Genomic DNA, 11,201 nt, shown 5'->3' on the forward strand with positions numbered 1-11,201 from the left:
ATTTTTATGTAAGTGGTGAGATTTTTTACTTTTTAAGTTATTAACCTTTTAACACACAAATCCCACTATTTATATAATGACACGTAATGTACCATCTCAAGTGACGATCACATTGAAAAATCTCCCCACGTACTACTCGTCAAGTATTAGAAAGTCGTTTACAATCGGAAACAATTACCAAACAAGTGGAAAGGAAAATTATTAGGGGTGATGGTGGAAGGAAAATTGTTCAAGTGAGAGCAATGTCCACGTTGCATATAATGAGCGGGGAACGTACAAAGAGAAAGGCAAAACGAAAATGTGGCTGTCATTCATCTTATCATTTTTATTATTAAGTTACAAGCGATGGTATTACTTTAAGTTTGACTAAGAAGAAGAAAAATTCTAAGAAACTTTAACGAAAAGCACCTGATACTGTTCACTTTAACGAAAAACCACATTTTTACACTAAAAAGTCAATTATGGTACTATTCACTTTACCCTTTATTTTGTCCTTATTATTAAAACTCAAAGTTTTCAAGCCATTTTCATTAGTTTTCCTAAAATTCTAACCCCGAACGTGCGCAATGGGTCCAAAAAAAAAAAATCATTTTCATCCAGACAATCCCGAACACATAAAATACTCTCTTGAGTCTCCAGTATCTACACAAGGTTCTAAAAAACACTAGGCGTTAGTCGGGCGGCGGGCTAGCGCCTAACGCTTAGGCGGCTAGGCGGGATCTAGGCGGGCGCATAGGCGGAATTAGGTAATTTTCTTGTATATCTTGTAAATAAGTGCATATTGACACTTAAAAAAAATTATACTTCTATGAAATCCATGGATAAGATAATAAAAAAAATTATAAAATGCATAAAGAGTATCCAACAAGTTCAAAATTTAAAAACACATTAAGCATATATGCCATATAACCATAGTGAGGAGTATTGTAGAATGACAAATGTATAACAAGTTCACAATTTTAAACCACTTAGACTTAGATAAGATTTTTTATTTTATTTTTTAATTTCATTAAAAAAAAAATCACCTAGCTCCGTCTAGCCCCGCCTACCCCACCTAGCGCCTCGGCTCACCACCGCATAGGCGCCGCCTAGCCAATCCGATTTTTCCAACCAAATTTGCAAGAAAAAGTCTCAGCTCACCACCGCCTAGCGCCTAGGCCGTTTTTTAGAACAGTGGTCCAACATAATATAAAAGTTCATTGAAGATTATACAACCAAGCCTACGAGCTTCACATATACAGATCCAAACGAACTCTGTAATTAAAAAGCACAAGAATTTATTATGCCTGTTCAAGATACGATATAAAATACATAAACAACGTGCAAAGTTTAACCAGAACAGATGCCGAAAGTTCCAAACAACTGTAGAACTTACAAAAGCTTATGAAATTCTGAAAGAGAAAACGAATACAGTCTAACTAAGAGTACGGGCGACCCTAGCTAGCTATATCAAAGCCCTAGCGGATGAAGTCATCAAAGAAACGGTCCGAAATGATCGATTGATTGATCATAATCCAGCATCAATCTGGAGCACAACGTCATGCGGTCCCATAATTGAGGCAAAGATAATTGTTTTCTGTTGAGGAAGACGACTAATCTCGTCTAATTCCTCCTCAGTCAAGGACCAACCGAAGATGTCAATGTTCTGATTTATTCTTTCCTTATTGAAGCTCTTTGTTATCAAGCTCACCCCTTGCTGGTACACCCATCTCAAGGCTATCTGCATATCATTAAAAAGAAAGGAAAAATTAACTAGTGCAATGCCAAGCTACATATATGTATTGTATGTATATAATATATATTCGGGCGAGTTGGCAAATTAAACAAAACTAGTTGTCCTAATTGTTAAGGTTTCAGAGATGGTCCGGTGTGTGAAACCATTATTATAAGAGAATTTAACTTCATGAGACATTCAACACTGATTAACTAGCACCTGAGCAGTTGTTTTTCCTTTGGACTTGGCAATGTCTTGGAGGACTTTTGTGCCTAAAACTTTGTTTTCTCCAAATCTAGTCCCGGATGCACCTAACGGGGAGTAGGCCGTCACATGAATTCCCTTTGCCTTACAGAACTCCCCCAGTTTCTTCAGCTGCCAAAGTGGGTTCACCTCCAACTGTGTATTTTGACATACAATTTAATTAACATATAAAATATATAGCCTTAGGCATGCATAAAAACTAACTGATTATAAAGTAGGAATGTAAATGTACTTGGTTGAGGGCGGGAGGGATTTTGGCGATGGAAAGGAGGTCCTCAAGCATCTCGGAAGTGAAGTTACTCACGCCAATGCCCCTCGCAAGGCCCAGTCTCTTGCATTCTTCCATGCCTTCCCAAACTGACTTGATATCTAAGGGTAGCAGCACCCCCTTTTCCACTGGCATAGAGCTCACCACTTTCCCAAATTTGAAGGGCCAATGTATTAGGTACATATCCACATACTCCAATTGCAGATTCCTACATAATTCATTCATGATTAAAAAAAAAAGTTAATTAGCTAGGGTTTCAACTTTCATTTAGGGGCTGTTTGATAAATTTTTCTTTTTTTTCACTTTACCAGAAAGCTAAAAATTAAAAGCTACTTTTGTGAGTTTTTAAAATTGGAAATAAAAATCTGAAAACTAAACTGTTATCAAATGAGCCCTTAATATTATGAAATCTGAATTGATTGATTGAATTATAACTTTGTCATACTCTCATTTATACCTTAAGCTCATGTTGATGGCAGGCACTACAAGGTCTCTTTCAGCAAAGCTGGCAAAAAGCTTAGTGGTGATGAAGAGCTCACTCCTGGACTTGACGAGTCCAAGACGGAGTGCTTCAGCTATGGCTTCCCCGAGATCTTGTTCTGACCCGTAAATGAAGGCCGTGTCGAAGTGGCGGTAGCCCGCTCTGATGGCTTCAAGAATTGCAGCCTTGGCTGTTTCAGGGTCAACTTTAGGGTATGATGAAGTCCCCATGCCGATCACTGGCATCGTCATGTCACAAGAGCTCAGTGTTACCTCAGGAACTATCGTTGGCGTCATTACTAACTAATTAATGTGCGTCGATCGAGAACTTAAGCTTACAAATTATCTTCAAGAATTTAGATAGAAGTCTATGGAATTAGAAGATATCTTGGCCTCCAGTTGTAACAATGTCTTGCGTTTATATAGGCATGCACCTGGACAACGAGACAACAATACTCTTCATGAAGATTTTTCAGTGTATACGAAACACAAAGTAATTTGACTATGTGTCATAATATAAGTGAAAGAGCATTAAAAATATATATCTTAAGAATAAGACGAATTAAATATGTTATCTACCTATATTATAACACGTAACATACTACCTTGTATTGTTGGTTCATATACAAATTTCTACTCGTCGATGGACATGCACACATGAAGACACTGTTAGCCAACATTACTGACCAAACAACCCAATTTCTGAACTCCCTTTTCCCTCTTCTATCTTTGTAATGAAATAAGTTAATAACCTTGACTCATTTTTTTGGTCAATAGTAAGCTTTTCCTTTGATGGCCAAGAGTGAATAATAAACGTGACTTTGGAGAAATTCATCAAACAAATACGAATTAAAATTAGAAAATAAACTGCGATCTGTTTTTTCAGGTGTTCAAATTGTGGGTTTTTGCTTTCACAAAAGGTGCGTTGTATATATGTGTACATGTCCACATCTGGCCTAATATTTTATTGCAAATATAAAGTTTAGGAGACGTCTCTCAAAAATGATTTTTTATGAACTCTTTGTCACCTTATATTTTTAACATAATGGTATATAATGTTGGTACGAAAATTAATGTAAAACTATGAACTGTAAAAAATTCTCACTTTGAAAGAATCTCTTTAGCATTTCTCAAGTTATAGACCATGCTTCTTCTGTTTTCGTAAAAAGTCATGACTCGGTTTCCAAAAAAAAAAAAAAGAGGTCATGACTCATCGACCAGGGCTCTGCCCGGACAAGACAACTGGGCTAGCAGAGGGAGGCAGATTGTTTGCCCTCCCATTACCATGCCCTTCCCATCCTCTTCTACATTGTGCGGTCACGGTTAAGCCACGTCAACATTTTATATTGATTTTTTTTATAGAGATAATAAGACATGTTGATGTGACTTAACCATGACCGCATAAATGAGGGGATGGGAAGGGCATGGTAAAAGGAGGGGACAAGGATTGTCTGCCCTCCTTGTTCCTGTGCCCTCCCATGCCCTCCTGTTTGTGTGGTCACGGTTAAGTCACGTCAACATTTTATATTACTATTCATTTTTGTCTTATTATCTCTATAAAAAAAACAATATAAAATGTTGACGTGGCTTAACTGTGATCACACAAAACAGGAAGGCACAAGAGGGCATGGGAACAAGGAGGGCAGACAATCCTTGTCCAAAAGAAGGGGGACAAGGATTGTCTGTCCTCCTTGTTCCTGTGCCCTCCCATGCCCTCTTGTTTGTGTGGTCACGATTAAGCCACGTCAACATTTTATATTACTATTCATTTTTGTCTTATTATCTCTATAAAAAACAATATAAAATGTTGACGTGACTTAACCGTGACCACACAAAACAGGAGGGCACGGGAACAAGGAGGGCAGACAATCCTTGTCTAAAGGAGGGCAGACAATCTGCCTCCCTAGCAGAGACCTAAACTCTCCAATGGAGCTCGTGAATACATTATTTTGTGTAATACATTGACTAATTAACCACCGTGAATAAACACGTGTCTGCTTTGACTTTATCTTTAATTTCGTGATTGAAATAGAATGAAGAATAAACTATTTAGATGGGGTGAAATTAACAAATTGTTATAAATAGGTAAAAGTTAGAGAGATAACTTTTGTTAGGGACACAAACGAAGCGGATGCAAAATATTACACTGTTTAATTTAGTAACTATAACACAAAATGATTGCACGTAAAAAAAAGGAAGTGAAGGATACTGATATTATTGCTTTCAGTTCTTTTCCTTTTTGCAGTGTGTAGTGATCACACACAAAGTGCTCTTTAAATAGAGTCATTCCTGTGAAAACTTACAAAGGTCAAATGGGTGTTTTTTGACAAACTTCATACTACAACAACATGATTACTATTCTAAAGTCTTCTCACCTTTTGCCAAAAGCATGTGGGCATTCACCCCCACAACTTTTACAACACAAATGAATTTGTCAAGCTGCAGTACTATTATTTTCTTCAACAAAAGTAAAAGTTGTAAGAGGAGATCTTACACCGTCAAGAGTATCAATATTCCTCTGTATCCTCCAACCAGGAAAGGATTCACTCCGAATCTCTTCCTCCTAATCCACCAAATCAGAAGATCTGTGTCGTTGAAATTTGATCAAACGGCTACAAATAGGGACCCACTTTAAAAGTTATAATAACTTCAGCCGTTGGATCAAATTCCAATAACACGGATTTCCTGATTTGATGGATTAGGAGGAAGAGATCCGGAGAGGAATAACTAACCCTTAAACGTATAGTTGGTAATCTTTTTTTCCTTGGATTTTGTAAGAGCTGCAGACTTTGGCTTTGTTATGTTGGCAAAAGCAATGTGCTCTTCTATTTGAACTCAAGTTTGAATTTCTTTTTTGGTAATTTAAGTTAAGTTAGTGTAGATCATAGCTTGTATTAAATAAATCAATGAAGGAGTTCATGTTCAACTTTTTAGCGCTAGCATAAAGTCATAACTCATAGCCAACATAGAAGCTTTTATTGACTTCCTTACTAGACTAGGTTTGATTGTTCCATATTTCTAATTAGACTTTTTACTTTTTAGTCAAAATGATTTCTGAGATTTGCATAACTCCTCTTTTGGATCCCTGAGACTTGAAAACAATAGAATTTGTCCATGAGTTTGTCCACAATCAATCATTTTGGTCATTTCATGAAAAATCTCTATTAAATAATGATTAAATGACAAAAATACCCTCATTTTTGCCAAATCATTTTGGCCTATTGTTTATTAAATTGAGGGTAATTTTGTCATTTTGATCCTTATTTAACATAATTTTTCATCAAATAACCAAAATGATTGATGGTGGACAATCTCAAGGACCACTTCCTTTTCATTTGCTGTCTACTTATATATAAAATATATTAATGCATGCTGAAATATTGGTTTGTAGACTTTGAAAAAGGAGGATAACAAAGTCTTGGAACAACGTATCGGCCGGTTTGTTTTCTGAAAGCATGCATGCTAATTAAGCTAGGCCGCATTTTCATTCGCTGTCTACTGATACATTAATGCATGCCGACATATTGGTTCGCAGTCTTTGAAATAGGAGATAATAACAACTTTTTGGTCGGTGCGGACACATTCACATCCCTGCCCATTCGATAATCTGGTGCTTCGCTATGAGAGAGAGAGAGAGAGCGGTGATCCAAGAAGTTCCCTTAATGATAGTGAACCGACGTTTTGAAAATACTCGTCCAAACGTCAAGTAGGAATGATCGGTGAAACTTTTTGGTCGGTGCGGACACATTCACATCCCTGCCCATTCAATCATCTGGTGCTTCGCTATGAGAGAGAGAGAGTGAGAGAGAGAGAGAGAGAGTAGGAATGATCGGTGAAACTTTTTGGTCGGTGCGGACACATTCACATCCCTGCCCATTCAGAGAGAGAGAGAGAGAGAGAGAGAGAGAGAGAGAGAGAGAGAGAGAGAGAGAGAGAGAGAGAGAGAGAGAGAGAGAGAGAGAGAGAGAGAGAGAGAGAGGCTTATGCTTGTTTTGGTACTGAAGTGATTCTGAAAAAAGAGAGAGAGAGAGAGACTTATGCTTGGTTTGGTACTGAAGTGATTATGAAAAAAGCTGGTATCAAAAAAAGTTGGGAGCTTTTTTGTGTTTGGTAAACATTCAGCTTCAGCTTTTTTTCTACAATTTTAGGTGAAAAAAGCCAAAAACAAGAAGCTGCAAAACCCAGATTTGAAAAACCGGCTTTTTCACATCTGTTTTACATAAAAGTTTACCAAACACTATAATACTGCTTTTTTTTTTCAAAAGCATTTTTACAAAAAAATTTACCAAACACTCTACAGCTTTATTTCACAGCCGGTTATTCTCACAGCACAGCATAAACAGTTTTTTTTTCTTCAAATCACAGCAATACCAAACCAGCCTTTACTCAAAGCCTTATTTTTACATTTCTTCTATTTTTGGTTATCACCATCTCCAACCCTTTGAGTTCAAATCTAACATTTTTAACCCAGAAAACGGTTTTTCTGCTCCAACTATATTGGGTTAAATTTTTAACCCGAGATAGTTAAAGAATGAATTTAGGTTAAAACTTTTTTTTCAAAATGACTTAAAAAAAAAAAACTTATGTAAACTATCATAATTTATTTTTATGGACATTTTAACTTAAATTCTGATAAATATTGAAAAATCACATGAAACAAGAGTTTTTGGGTGAACTTTGATTTAAATTTTTTTTTTCAAATTGTATTAGCCATTAGATTTAATTTGGGGCGGTTGGATTTTTCTTTTACCATTAGATTTTGATCGTATTGGATCTCAACTGTTAGATTTAATGAACTTATAAATTAGATTTTAACATAAGATGTTATTCCTTTTTTTCAATTATATATATATATAGAGAGAGTCTCCTCTCCTTAATGGATTCTTCAAATTTTTTTTTTGAGAGACAACTTGTGGTGCTCGTTTCATAACAGTATACATAGATTATCAGTAATGTCTAATATAGTGTTGATTTTTTTATCGTTTGTCCAAAACTACAAATTTCTATATATACTTTGCATAAATAGGGTAGAAGTTGTTTGGTACTAATGATCTTCGGGGTTTTCAAGTTGTTTTCCCTATAATGTTATATGCTTTCAGTGACTAGTGTCATTACTTTTGAGTTATGACTCTGTGAACCCATCTCTTCGTGACTCTGAATCCATATAGCAGAGCATATATTTATTGAATATGTTTTCCTTTTTCTATGACTTGTGTGGCTGGACTAATGAGAGTTCTTGATTTGCGACAGGTCTTTCCCATGCGGTGGACCCACTGGCCTCTTCATATATGGTTACTGCTTGTATTATTACTACGCCCGATCAGATATGTCTGGTTTTATGCAAACGTCATTCTTCTTCGGTTACATGGCCTACATTTGCTACTGCTTCTTTCTCATGCTTGGCACCGTAAGTTTCCGCGCTGCTTTGCTGTTTGTTCGTCACATTTACAAGTCCATCAAGTATGATCAGTAGGTGGTCGGTTGATCGTTTTGTTGAATAGGTCATCGTTTATTCCTTTTTTTATCATAGGAAAGAGTCGTGATTTTTGTTAGAAGGTAGGCGAGAGGGTGCATTCAGGAGCAGAGGAAGCAACGAGCTTTCCTGAATCAAGTCTTTCGAGGCCTCTGTTGAACGTTTGCTTTAGGCGTTGGGAAACTTTGGGGCAATTTAGAGTTTGCCTTAACTATTATTCACTAAGTGTATGTAATAGAATAGAAGCATTAATGTGGGGGAACAGAAGAGCTTGTTGCATGGCCACATTTTACCTAACTCTCTGAAATGACTTTTTTTTTTCCATATTAGCTTACCCTTAGGGTGCGTTTGTTGCACCGAACTATCTCGGACTGAATTAGCTTAAGGAACTAAGCTGGACTGACTTAGACTAGACTAAGCTGGACTAGCTTAGTGAAACGTTTGGTGCAGTGTCGGACTAAGAAGTAGGATTACAATATTAAAATATTTTATATTAATTTAATATATATATTAATTAATATATTATTATTAGTTTATCTTTTTCCCCTTTTTTTTCCTTCTAGAATCATCTCTCTAATCCCTCTCCAATCCTGTAACCTTCTGCTCCCTTTCCCTTTTTCCCATTTTTGTCCCTCCTACCCACTGGCCATTTCTCTCCCTCCCACCGTCTCTCTCTAACCCAAACAAGCGATGCAACCAAAGTGATGGTAGAGAATCTCTCCATTTGCTTCACCAACGATGCAACTAAAATCCGCAATCTTCCTCACCACCTCTTCCCACAAACCCATCTCATCCCCCACCCAAAAAATTCACTCAAAATCCCCAACCTCTCTATCTCCATTGAGGTCGTGGTTGAACCTATATATGACTTGGTTCTCGAACTGAGCATGATGAGGTGTTGGGAGTGGGCAGAGAACTGTGGATTCCTTTATTTTCTTTTCTTGATTTCTCTGCTAATTGCGCAAGAAGTGAATTTTTTTCCCTTTTTTTTTTTCGTTCTTGGTTTTTGCTCTGTTTTTAGAGATATGAAGACCAGTCTTTAATGGAATATCTTCTGTGACTTCTTATTTCTGTTTTAGAGAGATGAAGGTGAGTTTTCTAGCAGACACGGTGACGAAAAGGCGCGGGGGAGACGGGACTAGCAATCCTGTAGTTTTTGGGGGGCCTCAGTAAGATCTCTTAGTGAAGCCTTTAATGTAGGCGAGTTCGGGCTAGTCTCATTAAGACTAGTCTCACATGATAACAAACACCAAACTGGACTAATAGTTAGTCCAGTCTAGTCCAGTGACAGTTAGTGAGGGCAAACAAACGCTCATTTATTGTTTTATCTAATTTGTCCATTGATTTTCTTCAATTCATTTGATCTGATAGCTGAAAATAGAGAGAGGTGTGTGAGAGGTAAAAATGGGTTCGTGGATAGCATCACCCTCTAATAATTGACCATATGACTTGTTATTTGCTAATACGAGAATCCAAAACTATGAGGGGAAGCTTTCAGAGAGGCCCATCTAGCTCTAGCAAGAAGAATTCGAACCTACGACCAGTTAGTTAACACTTGAAATGTATACAAATAGGGTAAATATTACAATACAATGGCTACCATACGCAAATGAACTTCATGTAGTTACTGTAATTACATTCTGAATTTCTAATTCCTCCTCAGTCAAAGACCAATCGAAGATGTCAAGATTATGATTCATTCTTTCCTTGTTGAAGCTTTGTGTTACCATGCTTTAATGTATGCATTGTTGAAGCGAGAGGATCGAGAACACGTAAAAAAAGTACAACCAATACAAGTGATATTGGAAGGGAGAAGATCGAAAGATATATGTAAAGAACGAAGGAGTCGTAATGTACTTGAGCCGTTGTTTTTCCTTTTCTTTGGCAATGTCATCGAGGACATGCGACCCTAAAACACTATTGTCTCATTGTCTCCCATTTAATTTTAGCTGCACCGAAAAGAGAGTAAGTTGTAGCATGGGATTCCATTTGCCTTACAGAACTCTCTCAATTTCTTTCTGCCAAGCTAGGCTCATCTCCAGCCACAAAACATATTTAAATTTAAATCTTCAACCCAGCCGAATACCGTTTAGATGACATAACAATCTTGAACTTTGGACCATTTTTTGCAGATATGATGCTTGAATGATCACTTAAAATATAGACGGTTTAACTTGATTGTATGTGTATGCATACATATCCACAAAAATAATCATACTTGGTTGAGAGTGGGAGGGATTTTGGCGATGGAAAGGAGGTCCTCCAGCAGTTTGCAACCAAAGTTACTGACGCTAATGTGAGAGAAAGAGAGAGAGAAGGTCCTCCAGCAGTTTGCAACCGAAGTTACTCTTTCATTTCATCCATCCAGCTTGTATTCTATGATTGAGGTCTTTATTTAATTCTCCGTTCTTTTGCAAGATCGATCCTAGGTAGCGAAAGCGATCACTCTTTGGTACTTCCTGATCTCCGATCCTCACCCCTAACTCATTTTGGCCTCCATTTGCATTGAACTTGCACTCCATATATTCTATCTTTGATCGGCTTAGGCGAAGACCTTTAGATTCCAACACTTCTCTCCAAAGGTTAAACTTCACATTTACCCATTCCTGAGTTTCATCTATCAACACTATATCGTCTACGAAAAGCATACACCAAGGAATATCATCTTGAATATGTCCCGTTAACTTATCCATTACCAATGCAAAAAGGTAATTACTTAAAGATGAGCCTTGATGTAACCCAACAGTTATGGGGAAGCTTTCAATTTGTCCTTCATGAGTTCTTACGGCAGTCTTTACTCCATCATACATATCCTTTATAGCTTGGATATATGATACTCGTACTTCTTTCTTCTCTAAAATCCTCCAAAGAATGTCGCTTGGGACCCTATCATATGTTTTTTCCAAATCTATAAAGACCATGTGTAAATCCTTTTTCCTATCTCTATATCTTTCCATCAATCTTCGTAAGAGATAAATTGCATCCATGGTTGAACACTTTGG

The 11,201-nt window shown here is 37.0% G+C and overlaps 1 protein-coding gene across 1 annotated transcript; it reads right to left on the reverse strand.

Annotated features, from left to right (window-relative positions):
• Positions 1-1,257: 1,257 nt before the first annotated feature.
• LOC126606293 (D-galacturonate reductase-like) lies at positions 1,258-3,126 on the reverse strand. The gene is made up of 4 exons (XM_050273664.1): positions 2,704-3,126; positions 2,211-2,454; positions 1,934-2,113; positions 1,258-1,720 (listed from the first exon to the last, which is right to left on the reverse strand). The coding sequence occupies exons 1-4, from the start codon at positions 3,021-3,023 to the stop codon at positions 1,508-1,510; spliced, it is 957 nt and encodes a 318-aa protein (XP_050129621.1). The 5' UTR covers positions 3,024-3,126; the 3' UTR covers positions 1,258-1,507.
• Positions 3,127-11,201: the final 8,075 nt, after the last annotated feature.

The sequence above is a fragment of the Malus sylvestris genome, chromosome 16 (genome assembly GCF_916048215.2).
Source record: "Malus sylvestris chromosome 16, drMalSylv7.2, whole genome shotgun sequence".
In the NCBI taxonomy this organism is placed as follows: domain Eukaryota; kingdom Viridiplantae; phylum Streptophyta; class Magnoliopsida; order Rosales; family Rosaceae; genus Malus; species Malus sylvestris.